Source organism: Acartia tonsa, chromosome 14, assembly GCF_053477335.1.
Source record: "Acartia tonsa isolate MP-2025a chromosome 14, ASM5347733v1, whole genome shotgun sequence".
Taxonomy (NCBI): Eukaryota; Metazoa; Arthropoda; class Copepoda; order Calanoida; family Acartiidae; genus Acartia; species Acartia tonsa.
The window spans coordinates 39,214,338-39,234,211 of record NC_137273.1 but is presented as its reverse complement, the minus strand read 5'-3'; the positions used below and the strand labels follow the sequence as shown (position 1 = coordinate 39,234,211).

Below are 19,874 nucleotides of genomic sequence, written 5' to 3'. Positions count from 1 at the left end.
TCAAAAAAATATTTTTACTCTTTACCTGGATGACCCTGCCAGGTTTGCTGGCATCCTGTGCCCGCCAGGATGGAGATATTAAAAAAAATTCAACTCTCAGTTATGTCTCATACCCACACTTAAAAAAGTCAAGCAGTTTGGGCTCTTTATCTTTCACACACAGAAAATGAGATAGAAAAAACCGGATGGGGGGGCGTTCAACGCCCCCCCCCCCCCCCCCCCGACCGTTAAGGGTTAAATAAAATTCATTACACATTCAAAAAACGAAAGGACCGTCTATATTAATAAAAAAAGCTGCGTTTTTAAACTTTAGTAAATTTTTTTAGCTGAACCTATACTTTATATCTTCATTTGCTCTTATTAAGCAACCTTTTCCAATATCTATACAATTTATAAGCATATAAAATACATACTATATTTCCATATTGTCTTAAAATTTTGTTTTGAAAACGTTTCAGATAGACATACAGACGGACATTTAGAACTATAGAGTAGTTTTGATACTAAGAACACTTTAGGCAAGAAATTTCAGCTACCAAAAAGAAAATTGTAAAATTTAAAAAGCTCTGACCGCCAAGGATGTTTTATATTTATAAATAATTATGCTCTATACGGATGGGAATGTTTACAGGAAGTTCAGCCGCATAGTTTTTATATTAGCCGAGAAAATCATGTTTTCCCCATAAACGTTTGTTACTGACAGACAAAGTAACAGACGAAAATTATTTTATAAAATTATAGAGTAACTTTTCTACTTAAAAAAGTTATTTTGTAGGGTATGTTGATTGACATAATTTGAAACTACTCTATAACTAGGAGAAGTCAGTTTGTCTATCTGAGTAAGTTGACATAAAGAGGGAGTTTGAAAGATATGCTTACAAGCACTTTACACAAGTTGGAAAAATGATTCTTACAATTTTATCATTGTCTAATCAAGCCTGGCCAATCTAGGACACAACCACCGTCCGTCAGAGACAGTAAAAAAGTGTATTGGTTAATTTTTATTTAATTTTGTGCCAACGGGGCTCTATACTGATACTAGCGACTGGGCCCCTAGAGATTCTGTATTCGTCGGTGTAAATATAGGCAGAAAATGATCTAAAACCATCCAAGGGGTTGTGTAACTCTTCCCTATAATCAAGAACTTGGATCAGTCGTTATGGAAATCTAAGACTATAGACAAAAAAACTTACTATTTTATATGATAAAAGTCAGGAAAAAGGGAATGTGATTCTAACAAACAATTCTAAGAAAATTTCCCCACAACCTTCTTCCCTTTTTTCTCCCCTCTTTTACCACTTCCAATCAGCTAAATCAAAAAACAAGTTTTACGCCAACTCTACGCCGACAAATTATTTAATTTTTGGCAATTTCAAATGGAATTAATTGGTTGAATAGCAGCCCCTGGGTAAGAGTAAACTTTTTTAGCCTGTAAGTTTCAGAATAGTTATTTCTCGCAACGTATTATAAACGGCTTTCCGCGGATATAGAATGTACAATTATAAGATTAAAACTAGTTTTTTTAGCCCCGAGGTGACGAAGTCACTGGCTAAAAAAACTAGTTTTAATCTTATGATTGTACATTTCTATATTCGTAGAAAGCTGGATATAATACGATGCTAGAAATAGTTTTTTCGTATGGATGAGAACCGGTTTCTATCCACCGGATTCGAATGAATACAAGAAAATATATTCCATTATCCCTTAAATAATATCAAGTAGTTTAGAACCGTGCCTTCTGCATTTAGGGGCTAAAAAACTGGTTTTATCTTATAATTGTACATTTTTATAATGGAAAGCTGTTTATGATATGATGCGAGAAATAACTATTCTTGATTTTTAGTTTTTTTTTCTTTTTTACAAAAAGACATTCATTAATTTCAAAAATACATCAGTTTTCATGAAAACTATTTTTTCCCACTGTTATTTATACATTCTTGTTTAAAATACATTAAAACATTTTCTTTCAGAAAAATGGCTCCTAAAAAAAGATTTTAAAAGAACTGAGCGAGATGGATGTATCTAGTTATAATAGTCAGGAGAATTCGATTAAAAGAAGAATTCTTAGAGAACTGAGTAAGAGGGATGAATATAATGGACTTGGGGTAAGTTGGATGATTAATGATGAAGCCTGTGTAAATCTTACTGGCACAATAAGTGGCCAGAAAGGAACTCTATATGAAGGGGGGATATTCGAGCTTGAAATAAGTATTCCACCTAAATATCCATGGAAAGAACCTACAGTAAAGTTTATAACAAGAATGTGGCATCCAAATATTAGTGACACAGGCCAGATTTCTGGATTAAGGGAAGACTGGACACCTTTTTTGACTATTTCAGATATGCTTTTAAGCATACAAAATCTTTTATCTTTACCAAACTTTGATAATCCTTTGCATGATGTGGTAGAATATGCGGAGAAAGCAGAGAGTTTTACAAGACTTTATGCAAGTAAGTATTGAATCCTTATTTAAAAGTAAGGGGATGTATATCTGTTTGTGTTTACCTATACTGTGTAGCTAGACTACTGCTAGACTGACATGGTTTCTCTGTACAGTAAATTTTTCTGTCCAGAAATGGTTGTAATGGGAAGCTCCAGAGAGATTTAGACTTATCAAATCTGAAAGATTTTTAAGGGCTCAATTTTGAAATAATATTATTTTAAAATAACCTTGTAAAAATATTCAAATATATATATCAAAATCTACATAGATTACATAAAAAATAACAAATGATTTAACATGTTTTAGGTCAAATTCAATACAAAGAGAAAGTAAATTCAAGACTTGCAAAATTAGGTGTTTATCAAAGTAATACTCAGAAGAATACACCAGAAGATTGGAATAGCTTTTTCCATGCTGTAACAGATCAAATCACTGGGTATACTCACGAGGAATTGCAAAACAAAGTAGTAAGCAGTGTCAGAGACACATATACAGATAAAGATTACAAATGGCCAAGCCTAAATATTGAAGAGTGGAAAAGTAAGATGTTGCTACAAGGTACCATTCCAGACAAATTATGTCTACAAACGGCTAGGTAAGTTATTAAACTGTTTTTAAATCATTTTTGAAAGGGGTATAATAATATGCTCTGACACCTGTAGAATTATACTGCAGAGTTATAATTAAGAATATTCACCAACATCAATTATTAGTATGAATTTAGACTTTAATTTCTTTTATGAATTAAATCCATTTAGCTAAATGTCTATGTGTCTTTCCTTATTGGGTAAAATTCTAGCTAACAAAGCATTTTTACTATTTACTTTAAAATTTATTTCTACTCATATTATTTATTTTTTAAAATTTATTATAGGATATCTTTATGAATTAACATATAAAAAATCATTCAGTATTTACCAATAACAAAGCTAGAATTCTTTAGATTAAAAAGAAATTGTTTTTACATGGTGACTTTTTTTCAATAAAATTAAATGATTAAATTAATTAAACTATGCATACTAAAGTTATGTGGTATTCGGCAACCGTGAGCCATGCCTATGGCAACCCTGACCTGGGTTCGGGGAAGGGCCGAGGGCCCTCCCCCGAGTCCTGGGGAAGGGGTCTGCCGACCCCCTCCCTATACCTAAAATTAATGATAGATTCTGACAGCCTTATTATGGTTAAGCTGTATTGTTAATTCCCCCCACCCTTTCCAGGGATGGGGGATCATTATTGCCCAAACTGACTATTGTATATGTATTATGTTGATTCTGTTTATGATTACTTATTCCTATCTGTGTATTTATTGTTTGTTGTATATAACTTTAGTAAACCTTAGACCCTGAATAAAGGAACAACTGAATAGACTCTGTTTATTATTTAGTGATTGCTAGAGAAGCGTAGCTTCTCTATAGTATAGGTGTCCAAGTCTGTTCGCACTGCCGTAGTCATTTGAACTCTGGTGTCTGCCATTTAACCTAGGCGGATACCACAACTTTTGGTGACAGCTGTGTGAGATTACGGCAAACCACAATTGTAGAGCAGACGCGCAGCTGAGGCTAAGGTACTCCCAGCAGTGAAACTGGCAAAACTGACACAAGCAACCTGAATTACCCACCCTGGATAGCAAGGTCTAACTCTGTATCCGGCAGTTGTGGAAGCGAAACCTAGTGAAAGACCACTAAGTGTGGCGGAACCCGAGCTGCGGAGAGTAGCGAAATCGGACGAGAGACTGCGGAGAGCAGTGAAACTTGACGGAGAACCGCGAGAAGCGCCAACATTTAACGGAGGATTGAGCGCTCAAGGGCTGAAACAGGCCTGCGGACGGGCTGAAACAGGCCAAATAAGTGCAAACGGCTGAAAATAGGCCAACATTTACTGCAAGAGATAGCAGGATCCGAACCAGCGGCGCTGCAGGAAGGGACATTCCCTGCCGCCACCAGCCGGATTCGGATACACGGCGCTGCAGGACGGGACATTCCCTGCCGCCGACAGGCTGAAACAAGCCAAATAGCTGCGAGCTGCGAGCGAAAATACGAGTGTAGTGTACCAAGCAGAAGAAAAACTACGTTAACTCCAAGTATCTTGAGAGGCTACAGCGCAGCCACCCATCTAGAAAACAGATATTATATCACATTTTAGGGATTACCACCCTAGTGTGAAAGCTGAACAATAGATTTATGAGCAAGGCTTGGTAAACAAATTTGTTGTGTATTGTGATAAAGCCAAAAATAGAACAGGCTTGGTAAGCAAATTTGTTGTGTATTGTGATAAAGCCAAAAATAGAACCTAGATGTAATATAACAATGCATTGATAAACAATCTAACCCCCCAAGCCTTCAGCACAACAAATACACCCCTTATCCCAACGGAAGGGGAGGGGCCCACCATAAATTGAAGCAAATACAATTGAGGTGACATAACAATAAGCTCAGGATTAAGGAAAAGGCACAATTACCTCACCACCCAGTTACTTCAAACCTACAGCACCCCCCCCTCCCCATAGGGGGGAACGGACGGTTTTACCCCGTCCCCTCACGCTCTCCCCCTCCTATCCACACTTGAATAAGTCCGCCCACGGTGTGGAGATAGCGACTGGGAGAACAGAGCGCCATTTACGGGTCGCGCAGCAGAGCTTGGGACGCACAAAAAAATTCAACGGATGAATAAGACAAAGCGGACCAATGAGAGAGCAGATTGAGGGATAGGTGCGCGTTTTACCTGTGTGCGCAAATCTGATGGCGCGTAGGCGTGTTGCAAGGAAAGGAGATTTCACGCACACACACACACACAGGAGCGGAGCTACTCCATAGCATCCAACAGAGATATTTTTAGAAAAAAAGACTTGCAAGCTCCTCCCTCCTATCTATAGTGTGATAAGGAAAACCAAATCAGTTCCTGACAGCAGTTCAGACCCTCAACAACTATCTACACCTACCAGCCTACTCTACAACTCAGAAGCTAGTGACAAGTACTCTAGGTACACCTAATTTAAATCTTTGTAGTTAAACTACCAACCTAGTGATAAACAGTGTTGGCTGCTAGGCTAGAAAGCCTCAAGTGTAAACCACTTATAGTATTGACTTAAAACTTCGTGTCCCGCCGCTGAACCTTTGACCCGATGGAGCAGCCACAAGCGCAAGGAGGCGACCAGCTCCAAGGAAGGCTCCAGGATGATCCCCAGCTGGCTCCAGCCGAGTACCGCAAGCTGATGCTGAGTAACCTGCCGGAGTACCGAGGACCGCCCAAGCAATCCTGGAATTCCCACATCCGGAGATTAGAAATGTCATGGGCGGCTTACCGTGTGCCCCCCCATGACACACTAAATCGCCGCAACGCCCTTTTACTATCCCTGGCGGGGCAAGCGGCGGAGATGGCCTCTCATCTGTTTGGCGAGGCAGGCCAAGCCTTGACATACAAACAAGTCAAGGCCGAGTGTGAAATGTTATTTCGTCCAGCCTATGAATCTCAGACCCTGAAGCAAGCCTTCAGAGATTATAGGCAGCACTCGACAGAACCTATACAAGCATACATATCCACAAAGTGTGCATTGTATAGGGAGGCCTATAGCCACGAGGACCTTGAGTTATTGATAGACGAATTAAATCGTGGCATTCGTAACGCTAATGTGAAACGTGAAATGATGGGTCATGAGATCGCCTCGGTACCTGAGTACACGAGGCGAGCCATGTTTACCGTGACCATGATCACCAAGCAGCTGAAGGAGGGTGTGTGCCTAGTGGACAAAACCGACGTGCTCACGGGATCGGCCAGCGTCCAGTTGCCCCAATATGATGAGTCGGAGCCAATGGAGATTGGCGCCTTGGCTCCGGGTCTCTACCAGATGGGGAAGGTCGTCCCAGATGACAAGATTCCAGGCCGCTGCTATCGCTGCCATGGGAAGGGCCACCGAGTCCGAGACTGTCCTACGCCTATGGAGGTCAGCCTAGAAGAGAGACGCACCCAGCCACGCCATGACCGTCCTGCCAAATGTGACCGTTGCCATTACGCAGGCCATACGGCGGCCGAGTGCAAGGCTGACTGGGACCAGGTAGCTGGCCGGAGACGCGTCGCTGACAAGGGCGCTCCCTCAGGAAAGCCCAGCAGAGTAGCCAACATGGAAGGGAGCGCGCCCCCAGCAACACTCCAGCAAGCAGCCGCCCCCAACGCAACGGGCCGAGCCGAAGGAATGCCGCAGTTTGGAACCATCCCAGCTAGGATCAACGTGCTGGGAGGAGCGGCTGAACCCAACCGGGTTGGCCTGGGCTTCAGCCTCAACCACTTGGGACCGGAGTTTGTGCAGCCCACCAACATTGCAGAGCCAGAAGTCCTGAGTCCTCAACCCTTCAGCCTCAACATGCTGAGGCCTGCCAGACCGAGTCTACCCAGCAAGAGTGGAGGGGCGCTACCCAGCGCCACTGAGACAGTGTACGGGAAGGCCCTGGTGGCCGCTGAGCGAGAGAGGCAAGAGGCGCTAGCCAGCGCATTGGAGTCGATGTATGGGGCGCCATCCGGCGCCGCCACCTGGGAAGGAGGAGAGGTGCGCCCCCGCACCCCCAAGCTGATGTCTGGGGCGGCAACTGCCGCCGCCACCTGCGATGACTGGGGGGTGCTATCCAGCGCCCCCACCCTGGTGCCTGGGGCGACAACCGTCGCCGCCACTGAGATACCTGGATCCCGGAACAAGCCAGCAGCCCCAGAGGGAGGGGTGACATCCGTCACCCCCAGTCAGCCAGCGCCACCAGCCAGCAGGGAGGGTCCAGCTATCCATCAGCCAGCGCCACCAGCCAGCAGGGAGAGCCCAACCATACACCATCCAGCGCCCCCTGCCAGCAGAGGGAACCCAGCTGTCCACCATTCCCAACTGAGCCAGGATAAGTTAAATTTGACAAATGTATTGTATCCAAAGTATTGTGACCCTCCAGCCTTGCCTGTGCCTCCCGCACCAGAGGCTGGGGAGATTGAAATTTGGGATTATAAGGACTTGCCTGTGCCACATGCACCTGAGTTCCTAGGGCAGGGGAGGGATGTAATACAGGGCGAGCCTGTGCCACACGCACTCCAGCCCCATGCCACTGGGCATGCCATGGACAAGGGAAGGGACCCCTTGGGGCTAGGGGAGCCGACACCCAGGCAGGCGCCAGTCGCCTGTCAGTCTGTCATTGGAAAGGGTATCGGGATGCCCCGGGCACCCAAAGATAACGCTCAATAAAAATTTATATCTAGCCAGGAGCAGCCTAGCAGTGTCCAGCCCCAAGAAGCAGCCGTGGCCCGAGCCGAGGATCCCCAGATGCGTGCGCGAGGTCGATGGCTGTCTGGTAGATTCTCACACTGGTGGATGGTCCTGTGGGGCCTACTGCTCGCAGCTGTGTGGCCTACAACTAGCTATGTCCTGGTAGGGTGGGACTGTGCCAACCCCACCCATGTCACCGCCTACAACAAGGAGCAGATGTGTAGCAAGGAGCCGCTACACCAGGAGGTGCCCTTGGGCCATGAGATACATGTCCTGCAGCAAAGTCAAGATTAGGGAAACAACGGGATATAGCTGTCAACTCACAGTGTCCCAGTGGACATTTAGGTGTGGGGTATGGGGCCACCTCAAGGTGACCTCGGTCCCCACCCTCATGCGGCCAACCAAGATTGATCCAGAAACGTGCAGAGACCTGGCCAGGAACCGAGTCTACACTCTGCCAGGCAAGACCCAGCCATTGACGTTTCAGCTGAACCAACCCTGTTCTTCACCCTCGATATGGTGGGCGCCTTGGTCAACAGCCCCGAGGGGGTGGGTTGTGAAGGGGAGGACGTCCATTTCGAGGGCCAGCTGTACCGCAATGAATTAGTGCTCTAGGAGCGACAGCTGCTGGTCAAGGAAGAGACCTATGTAGTCGAGAATGGACGGGTGGAGTCCCAGTCTGACCACCTGACCATAGAGTGTCCCCATTCCGAGCTGTCCTGCATCACTGGAGAGGCCACCTACGTGTGGGACCACCTGGGGAGAGATTGCCCCTTGAGGCTGATCTGCAGCCTCCAGCCTAGCCTGGTGATGGATGCGTTTCTGGTTGACCATCAAGCCCAATTCAACATGACTACCCCCACCTCAATAGTGAACTGCGACTTTGAGGCCCATGCCACCAACCACCCAGCATTGTTCGTGGCAGCCGACCCGGCCGCGGCAGCGCTGCCCAGAGTATCGGCCAGGGACGTGGATGTCCCCCTGCAGGCCCAGATACATGCAGGTTACATCGGATTTACCCTGGAAACTCGAATGAGAAGCACCGCAGCAGAAGAAGTAGCGGCCAATTGCTGGAAGCTCCAGCAGCTAGACCCGGCCCATCCGGTGCGTGTCCAGGGGAGCACGTTCTCTGTGTTGAGGGGAGATGTATTGCTCCAGCTTACCTGCCAACGCAATAAATATGTTGTCAGGGAGAGCAATGAATGTTAGGACAAGGTGCCGGTGGAGCCCACAGGATTTGTAGATGCCGTGACAAAGGTGTATAGCGGCCACGCCACCAAAATTCCCTGCTCCTCCGCCTACCCCCTAACTGTACATGCTGAGGAAGGATGGATAGAGCTAACCCCCGCACCTAAGAAGAGGCCGCCCCCACTGGATACACCCAAGCAGCTGCTGACAGAGCCCTTGGATGACTTCAGTTCGGGAGGCTTGTATTCGCAGGCTGAGCTGAACGACTGGCAGCAGCTGCTAGCGTTCCCAGCGTATAAGGCCGCCATGCTGACCGGCCTGTCGTATGGCTCATGCGTCCAGCAAGGTAGCTGTTCAGCCACCGGAGACCATGGGATCGTGTCCTATGATATTGACCGACTGGTGGAGGAAGGAGAAGCAACCCTGGATGTCTGGGCTGGGTTCAGACAGGCTATTCACGAGTGGGGAGATGGCGCAGCCATACTGTGTCTGCTGTTGTTGATCCTCAAGCTGCTGGGAGACTTAACCATCATTTCCCTGGCAGCCGCACAAGGAGTCGTACGGGCCGCCATGAACGCGATGTCACAAGTATTCCTGTACCACCCAACCTTGTATCGCAAGGCCTTGGCCAGAGCCAGGCTCACCCATGCCAAGTCCCGGGACTTTTCAGTAGACTGGGATGCCATTCCTATCGGCCGGGAAGCAGCCGAGGAAATGGTATCCATGCAATCAGCCGATAGTGGGAATGACCGCCCAGGCAGGCCTGGGCCACACTCTTGAAAGCCCCGCGGCCCCTCGGGAGGCCAGGCTGTCGCCCAGACAGTCAACCTGGTAGCCAGTGCCCCAGCCGCTGCCAACAACAACCAGAATGCCCCGTTACTGACCGGCCCCGCAGCGACTGTGCCCCACGCCAACCTGACACCTGCTGGCGCCGAGCTACGTGTCCAACAAAAGCCAGCCTCTACCTTCTATCCCACGTTGGGGGCCCATCAGCCCTGAAAATCACCACTAGGATTCCATTGAATCATTATCGCTTGTATATAAATTAGCCCTAAGGAGCGGGCCGAAGGCCTCAACCACTGTCGGAAGTCTGGCAGGGAAACCCCCTCCCAGCCTTCCGAGGGGAGAGTTGTGGTATTCGGCAACCGTGAGCCATGCCTATGGCAACCCTGACCTGGGTTCGGGGAAGGGCCGAGGGCCCTCCCCCGAGTCCTGGGGAAGGGGTCTGCCGACCCCCTCCCTATACCTAAAATTAATGATAGATTCTGACAGCCTTATTATGGTTAAGCTGTATTGTTAATTCCCCCCACCCTTTCCAGGGATGGGGGATCATTATTGCCCAAACTGACTATTGTATATGTATTATGTTGATTCTGTTTATGATTACTTATTCCTATCTGTGTATTTATTGTTTGTTGTATATAACTTTAGTAAACCTTAGACCCTGAATAAAGGAACAACTGAATAGACTCTGTTTATTATTTAGTGATTGCTAGAGAAGCGTAGCTTCTCTATAGTATAGGTGTCCACGTCTGTTTGCACTGCCGTAGTCATTTGAACTCTGGTGTCTGCCATTTAACCTAGGCGGATACCACAGTTACATGCATTTTTAAAATATTTTTAAAAAGTTTGAATACTCTTTTTTTATTTCATATGTAATAATAATAATTTTGATGTATTACTTAACATATTTGTTTTCCTTTTAAAAATATGACCCCAACAGCCTAATTGTATGTGGTCTAAAAAAGTTACTTAATACTTTTATGTTAATTTATTTGTATATTCTAAAGTACTCATTTTCAATGAATTTTGATGGATGAAATCAAAAGACCTAATTTTATCTATTTTTAAGTAAAATATTTATAAAGCAAAACACTATAGAATCTGAAAAATTTACCCACAAACCCAAAAAAGAAAAGACACATAAACATTTAGCCAAATTGACCCAATGGATAAAAGAAATTTAGATTAAAAATTCTAATAAAAATTAACATAAATCTTTCCTTTTTTTGACTCTGCATTATGATTCAACAGGTGTCAGAGATTATTAATATAGATTATTCTTGATTAAATTTTTGTAAATAAAGAATTATTTATCTAATTATTTTCTTTCAGCAATGTTATTGAGAGAGATTTGAATATTTATTATTCAACTACATTGTCTGCAAATGATATCAAGAATGTAAAATCAAAAGTTAGTAATAACCTTCCACCTGTTTGGTTACTTTACTATGAAGATGGTTTTTACAAAACAGGCCATTATCAAAGTATTATAACTGAAATACCTGTTGATGATATCCAAAGAGTATTAACATCTCAACAAGCAAGTAATTCTGTTGAAAGTGAAAAAGAAAAAAAAGAAGATGCAATCACAGGTAATTTTTTTCATTATTAATCTCAATACCTCCTTGTGGTAAAAGATTGCAAAGAAGAATTGCGTTCAAATATATCAAAATCATATTATACATTGTCATTTCCTTCATTATGAAAAATCTGGATGACAATCTGTACATATGAATATTAAAGACTTCAGCTGGCCTAATTGTTCAACAATTCTGAAGTTTTATTTAAGTCCAGGGGAGGTTTGAGGCTATTTGCCAATAAAAATAAATTTGAAGACAATCCTAAACCCTTTTTTTGGGTAAAACTTTTGGAGTTGAAGCAATAGTAGTGAAGTAACTAGTTAAAATTTTATTCAAGAACATATCAATAAATGCCTTGAACATTATAAGTATTTTCTTCAGATGGCATAAATATATTTATTTACCCTTCAAAATTATGAGATAGCAATTACTTTATCTTGAGCAGTTTTTAAACTTTTGTCTGAAACTAATGCATTTTAAACAATCATTTTACTTAAATTTTTCTGATAATGACTTTTAACATCAAAATTTTATGGGTAATATTGCTGTATTTGTAAATTACTTCAAATTTTAAGTTACTTGGTGTTAAAAGCTAATAAAATTTATCTGTAAAGATATAAAAGGAACCCTGCAAGACATACACCACCTTCATTTCAAAATGATATTTTTAGTACAATGAGAATTTTGAAAGTTATTCATTGCTAATAATAAAAATGTCATTATTAAAATACATTGCCTATAAAGAAAATTATAAGCTTATTTTTGGCAGAAACTTAGGATGCCAGTAACTGATAACATTTTTACAATAAAAATACCCTTCTTTATAGTCAAAATCTTTTTTTAGAAATCAGTTTAATTTACATTGTACTGAGAGTACTGTAATGTGAGAATGCCAGCCTTTAGGATTTCTAGCCAATCAGAAGGCTGAGTCTGCGCTAAGTCTGCTGAACAACAAATCACAGCTGAGCATCCGTATTACTTGCCTTAGTTTCATTTTTCCTGCTATGATTTTACACTTACAAATGTAATTTAAACCAAAAACAGATTTTGACTATGAAAAGGGGTGTTTTTATTGTAAAAATGTTATAAGTTACTGGCAGCCTAAGTTTCTGACAAAAATAAGCTTTATATTTTGCTTCTAGACTACATAATCTAATATTGAAATTTCTATCTTAAGCAATGAAAATTTTTCAAAAATTTCATTGTGCCAAAAAAAATCATTTTGAAATAATTTTTTTGTTATTGAAGCTAGAGGCTTCAAATTTTGGGTTTTGGGTCTACTCATGGCAGTCTTTCAACCGTTAAAGTAGTGTATTTATTGCAAGGTTCCTTTAAGTATTTATGGAACATTGACTTCTTTTCTAGAACTAGATGGTATTGAGACAGTATGTAAGTGTAAGTTAAAACTGGGAATACATCCATTATCCTCTAAAGACAACAATGAGATTATCAACAGAAACAAGATAGACAGAGAAGAAATTTTCTTTCAAGGTCCTACAAATACACAAAAAAGGACCACTGTTGAAAACGTCATTTCTGAAATAAATAAAAAAATTAGTAAATATTACTTTTCTGAAAACAGCCAACTAATAGCTCTTCCAAATGAAATCAAATTACCAGATGATGTTTGTATTAATGGAGCAGGAAGGCGTGAAAAATATGAAATCTTTTTGGATAAGCATTGTGAAGAGTACTTACATCATCAACTTGTAAAAGCACTAAGGAATGAAGAGGCATATATTGAAATGGGTTTCCAGTCAGATAACATCTTAAAAGTATTAGTAAATAAAGCAAAAGATTTGCGTAACAATAAACAATTTGATCATCTAAATAAATATGAGTTAAAAGTTCTTGGCATTTTGGAGGAAGATCTAAAAGAGGAGGATCTTGATCAATGTATTGATCTTCACAAACAATGGAAGGCGGATATAAATCAAGAAATTTCATCAAAAAGCCACCTTTTTAAAGAGGAATGTTTGCTACCTAGTCACTAATCAAAGAAAGATTTTAGCACATGACTTTTTGTGTTATTAGCTGAAAGGTTAAAAATTCATTTCTACTTTATATGAAAAATATAATTTTCATAAAAATAGTAAAAAAAAAATAATTATATGCTAATTTTCTGTAAGTTTCCAATTTTTTCTTCTTAAAGCTCCAAAAAAAAAAAATCATAATATTGTTTATAGTACTTTTTTAGTTTGTTAAGCTAAAAGTGATTCTAAATGTATTTTCCATCCAGTTTTTATGTATGTATATTAGATCTTTTCATGAAAATACCCTTTTTCGAATTTCAATCTTCTGCTAACCTAAAAAGTTACTTTAGGGGCCTAGAAATATATGTACAAAATTTCAGCTCTCTATCTCTACTGGCGACCTAGCGCCAGGCATGTAAAATATCAACAGATAACGGTAGCACGGCGGTTTAAACAATATCTCAGTAATGTGCAGGTTTTCAGCTCTTCTGCATATTTCAATTTAAATACATAAGGACAAAGATATTATATCCAAAAAATCTTTTGTCAAAGTCTACTCTAGACCTAGCGCCAGTCAGTTTTCTAAAATCATGCATTTTATACCTGTGAAAAATGAAATCGCCAGCGCTAGGAGTAGGGTAGACTTTGACAAAAGATTTTTGGGATATCATATCTTAGGCCTTATGTGTTTAAGTTGAAATATGCAGAACACCTAAATTCACCTTCCAAGCCATTCTCTAAGCATTTTAATTTTTTTTTTGAAATAACGGGATTTCAAAACTGCCTTTTGAAAAGGCCTAAAAAATATCTTTTTTTGTCCCTTTTTTCACTGTATATAGTTACAACTTTTTAAGATATTATTCTCAGTTAAAAAAAATTGCCGCTTCCAGCACCAAAACTGGCAAAAACAGGCAGTTAAACTTCTGAACCCCTACTTAACCCCCTGACAGACCCCCCCTCTATCTCGGCTCCTGTTACAGATAGAGACGTAAAACTTTTTTCTGGTTGTTCATGTGTATTTTTAGAGAATTACTTTTTCTAGTCATAGCGGTCAGACCGCTCCTTATCCGCTTTTTAGCATCCAGTCGCTAAATATTAAAACAGCTGTAGAGCGGCCAATTTTAAAGCTAAGAAAGTCAAATTTTATGACAAACTATTATTTTTTTATAATCGTTTTCTGACCATCGCCAAAAAACGACAAATAATCTTTGGCCTTATGTGTTTAAATTGAAATATGCAGAAGAGCTGAAAACCTGCACATTACTGAGATATTGTTAAAACCGCCGTGCTACCGTTATCTGTTGATATTTTACATGCCTGGCGCCAGGTCGCAAGTAGAGATAGAGAGCTGAAATTTTGTACATATATTTCTAGGCCCCTAAAGTAACTTTTTAGGTTAGTAGAAGATTGAAATTCGAAAAAGGGTATTTTCATGAAAAGATCTAATGTATATATACGTCCCAGTATATTAAGCTGCAATCCTATTCAGGTAATGAAGTCTTCAACACTTTAGATTTTCTGATAGCAAATACTTTTAAAAGGTCTTGTTAGCTGCAGGAATAAAGCCTGGAAACAGTAGTAAAAGAGATAACCATAAAGAAGAGTTTTTAAGAAATATACCTGATACTGATTTAGAAGCATATTATAAATACCAGTTTTACCTTCATTGTGTCCAAGATACATCAGCAGAATGGGATACATTAGCAATTCTTCCAAAATATAAAACAATTATCAATATTGAGGTTAAGAGAGGAACTGGATTTTCCAAGCTGAAAGAAGCATCAAAACAAACACAAAAGCATTTAACATTTTTCAAGAAAATTTTCGGTTCAACTCTTGAAAACCAATGGAATTTTGTAAAAGCTGCATGTGTTCCAAATTTGAAGTCAGAAGAGGGGATGTGTGATCACTAGATCTTTTCATGAAAATACCCTTTTTCGAATTTCATTCTTCTGCTAACCTAAAAAGTTACTTTAGGGGCCTAGAAATATATGTACAAAATTTCATCTCTCTATCTCTACTGGCGACCTAGCGCCAGGCATGTAAAATATCAACAGATAACGGTAGCACGGCGGTTTTAACAATATCTCAGTAATGTGCAGGTTTTCAGCTCTTCTGCATATTTCAATTTAAACACATAAGGCCAAAGATATTATATCCAAAAAATCCTTTGTCAAGGTCTACTCTAGACCTGGCGCCAGTCAGTTTTCTAAAATCATGCATTTTATACCTGTGAAAAATGAAATCGCCAGCGCTAGGTGTAGAGTAGACTTTGACAAAAGATTTTTGGGATATCATATCTTAGGCCTTATGTGTTTAAGTTGAAATATGCAGAACACCTAAATTCACCTTCCAAGCCATTCTCTAAGCATTTTAATTTTTTTTTTGAAATAACGGGATTTCAAAACTGCCTTTTGAAAAGGCCTAAAAAATATCTTTTTTTGTCTCTTTTTTCACTGTATATAGTTACAACTTATTAAGATATTATTCTCAGTTAAAAAAAATTGGCGCTTCCAGCACCAAAACCGGCAAAAACAGGCAGTTAAACTTCTGAACCCCTACTTAACCCCCTGACAGACCCCCCCTCTATCTCGGCTCCTGTTACAGATAGAGACGTAAAACTTTTTTCTTGTTGTTCATGTGTATATTTAGAGAATTACTTTTTCTAGTCATAGTGGTCATACCGCTACTTATTCACTTTTTAGCAGCCAGACTCTAAATATTAAAACAGCTGTAGAGCGGCCAATTTTAAAGCTAAGAAAACCAAATTTTATGACAAACTATTATTTTTTATAATAAAAAAATACCTTTTCTGACCATCGCCGAAAAACGACAAATATCGGAAACCGCCAATTTTGGCGATAAAACAGTGGTTGGAGGCGCTAAATAATATTTTTATCTGTTTATAGTTACAACTTATTAAGATATTTTTCTCAGTTAAAAAAAAATTGGTGCTTCCAGCACCCAAACCGGCAAAAACAGGCAGTTAAACTTCTGTATCCCTACTTAACCCCATAACAGACCCCCCTCTATCTCGGCTCCTGTTACAGATAGAGACATAAAACATTTTTTCTGTTGGTTCATGTGTATTTTTAGAGAAAATTACTTTTTTTCTAGTCATAACGGTCAGACTGCTCCTTATCCGCTTTTTAGCAGCCAACCGCTAAATATTAAAAAAGCTGTAGAGCGGCCAATTTTAAAGCTAGGAAAACCAAATTTTATGACGAGCAATTATTTTTCATAACAAAAAAATGCTTTTTCTGACCATCACCAAAAAACGACAAATAACGGAAACTGCCAATTTCAGTAAAACAGGGGTTGGCGGCGCTAGTTTTATCTGTTTATGATACATACAAAAATTGGCTGGTCTAGAGCTGTTTTAGAATTCCGCTACTGGCAGCTTAAAAACGGCAAAACTACAGGTAGGAAATAAAAAATCAGTTAAAAATCAGTCAAGGATACTAGCATATAAGAATCTAACTTCATTTTCTTTCCATGATCCAGAATTTTCTATGAACAGTTAAATTTAGAAAATACATCTTGCATTTGAAAAGATAATATGTAATAGGATGAAAAAGATCATCTAGACAAATTGATAATATTTCTAAATGTTATTTTTTTTTAATTGTCTGCGTCTGGCATCTGACTAAAATAAAAATCTATTACATTAGTTTAAACAATTAACTCTCTTGACCCTTTCCAGACCTTAATCTATTCCATCCTATTACATATTATCTTTCTTATTTTCCTTTTCAAATGCAAGATGTATTTTCAAAATTTAACTGTTCATAGAAAATTCTGGATCATGAAAAGAAAACGAAGTTAGATTCTTATGTGCTAGTATCCTTGACTCATTTTTAACAGATTTTTTATTTCCTACCTGTAGTTTTTCCGTTTTTAAGCTGCCAGTACGGAATTCTAAAACAGCTCTAAACCAGCCAATTTTTGTGTGTAGTCTTTTATTGTGATCATAAACAGATAAAAATATTAATTGGCGCCACCAACTGCTGTTTTACTGCCGAAATTGGCGGTTTCCGTTATTTGTCATTTTTTGGCGATGGTCAGAAAAAGCATTTTTTTTGTTATGAAAAATAATTGCTCGTCATAAAATTTGGTTTTCCTAGCTTTAAAATTGGCCGCTCTACAGCTTTTTTAATATTTAGCGGCTGGCTGCTAAAAAGCCAATAAGGAGCAGTCTGACCGCTATGACTAGAAAAAGTAATTTTCTCCAAAAATACACATGAACCAACAGAAAAAAGTTTTACGTCTCTATCTGTAACAGGAGCCGAGATGGAGGGGGGTCTGTTATGGGGTTAAGTAGGGATACAGAAGTTTAACTGCCTGTTTTTGCCGGTTTGGGTGCTGTAAGCGCCAATTTTTTTTTAACTGAGAATAATATCTTAATAAGTTGTAACTGTAAACAGATAAAAATATTATTTAGCGCCGCCAACTGCCGTTTTACCGCCAATATTCGCGGTTTCCGATATTTGGTGTTTTTTCGGCGATGGTCAGAAAAGGTATTTTTTTATTATAAAAAATAATAGTTTGTCATAAAATTTGGTTTTCTTAGCTTTAAAATTGGCCGCTCTACAGCTGTTTTAATATTTAGCGTCTGGCTGCTAAAAAGTGAATAAGGAGCGGTCTGACCGCTATGACTAGAAAAAGTAATTCTCTAAAAATACACATGAACAACCAGAAAAAAGTTTTACTTCTCTATCTGTAACAGGAGCCGAGATAGAGGGGGGGTCTGTCAGGGGGTTAAGTAGGGGTTCAGAAGTTTAACTGCCTGTTTTTGCCGGTTTTGGTGCTGGAAGCGCCAATTTTTTTTTACCTGAAAATAATATCTTAATAAGTTGTAACTATATACAGTGACAAAAGAGACAAAAAAAGATATTTTTTAGGCCTTTTCAAAAGGCAGTTTTGAAATCCCGTTATTTCAAAAAAAAAATAAAATGCTTAGAGAATGGCTTGGAAGGTGAATTTAGGTGTTCTGCATATTTCAACTTAAACACATAAGGCCTAAGATATGATATCCCAAAAATCTTTTGTCAAAGTCTACTCTACACCTAGCGCTGGCGATTTCATTTTTCACAGGTATAAAATGCATGATTTTAGAAAACTGACTGGCGCTAGGTCTAGAGTAGACATTGACAAAAGATTTTTTGGATATAATATCTTTGGCCTTATGTGTTTAAATTGAAATATGCAGAAGAGCTGAAAACCTGCACTTTACTGAGATATTGTTAAAACCGCCGTGCTACCGTTATCTGTTGATATTTTACATGCCTGGCGCTAGGTCGCCAGTAGAGATAGAGAGATGAAATTTTGTACATATATTTCTAGGCCCCTAAAGTAACTTTTTAGGTTAGCAGAAGATTGAAATTCGAAAAAGGGTATTTTCATGAAAAGATCTAGTGATCACTGCAAATATTACCTTCTAAATGAAAAAACCCTAAATAATATGACAACATGGATTAAAAATCTTCTGAGGAGGGTTCCAAAGATAGAAGTAAATAACTCATCAAAAGATTATGAACATCTTCTAGTTGCGATATTAGGCTATCAATCACTCATGAATATATCACAGATAGAGGTTAAAATCATTGATCCTGAAAAGTTAAGATTAGACACTGAAAAAAAGATAACATCAGGCAACCCTGGAATAACTGGAGAAAATGATGCGGATAGTCAACAACTGAAGAGATCTTGGGAAGGTGATATTACTGGAAAAGAGCAAGCTAATAGCAAAAAACTAAAGAGAGCTAGAAATGATTTACAAACACAATATTTATGCTATATGCTGAACCCTGAACAGTTGCAAGCTTTTAAATGCACATCTAAATGTCTTATAATCATTGGTGACTTTGGAACTGGTAAAACATATGTTTTAAAGGAAAGAACCAAAAAATGTGCATCTACAAATTTGAAAGATAAAGTAGCTTATATAAATTTGACTGCATTAAATGTCTATTCAGACACAATTAAGCTACAATCAAACCTATCAGTAATGGATTTTATTGCTGAAAATGATTTTGAATCAACAAGTAACATAAAAGTCATTACTTGTAGAGAACTGTCTGGTCATTTATCTGCTAACCTAGATGAAATTTCACATACAGAGAACAATGAAGCTTTGCTTATTGATGTAATCAACAGCTTTTTAGCTAAGAATAGTCTTTTTAAACATGTATTTATTGATGAACTACCCTCTATTAGAAATGAATTTAAAGAGTTGCTTCCTTGTAAGAATTACAAAACTTTGTGTGTAACCATGAAAGTTGATACCCCCGACTGTAAGGGGTTAAACCGTAACCAAGAATGGTTTAAAATGATGAAGTCAAGACATAGTGCAGATCAAGTAACATTAAGTAACAATATGAGAAATTCTGTTAATGTTGAAAATGCTTCAACTGCTTTTGGTAAGTATTATGGTAGTTATTTAACACCAAGTAAGAATATACATGGGGTAGAAAGTTATTATTATAGAAATATTCAAAAGCTAGATGAAATAGGTTTAGCAGTTGCTGCAATAAAAAAATACTTTTTGAGATATCTAGCAGAAAGTAAAGAAAGTGTTGTTGTAATTATGCAAAAATTGCACGGACAGAGGGAATACAATGTATTACAGAAAAAATTTTCTAATGTCACAAAAGTTTCTTGCATAAATTCTATG

At 39.4% G+C, this 19,874-nt stretch overlaps 2 protein-coding genes across 2 annotated transcripts in view; both read left to right on the top strand.

Moving 5' to 3' along the window:
* The window catches only part of LOC145306063 (bicaudal D-related protein homolog), a 318,688-nt gene that overhangs the window by 249,028 nt on the left and 49,786 nt on the right, over nucleotides 1-19,874 (top strand). The gene's annotated exons all lie outside the window — the stretch shown is intronic.
* LOC145306321 (uncharacterized) lies at nucleotides 1,975-13,222 on the top strand. The gene is made up of 4 exons (XM_080148404.1): nucleotides 1,975-2,451; nucleotides 2,751-3,039; nucleotides 10,981-11,240; nucleotides 12,594-13,222. Exons 1-4 carry the CDS (start codon nucleotides 2,013-2,015, stop codon nucleotides 13,220-13,222), a joined length of 1,617 nt encoding a protein of 538 aa, XP_080004530.1. The 5' UTR covers nucleotides 1,975-2,012.

Excerpts from the sequence above, each read along its gene's own strand:
- LOC145306321 (XM_080148404.1), top strand. The coding sequence starts at position 2,013 with ATGGATGTATCTAGTTATAATAGTCAGGAGAATTCGATTAAAAGAAGA. Across the intron at positions 3,040-10,980 it reads TTATGTCTACAAACGGCTAG|CAATGTTATTGAGAGAGATT; the intron begins GTAAGTTATTAA and ends ATTTTCTTTCAG. Across the intron at positions 11,241-12,593 it reads AAAAGAAGATGCAATCACAG|AACTAGATGGTATTGAGACA; the intron begins GTAATTTTTTTC and ends CTTCTTTTCTAG.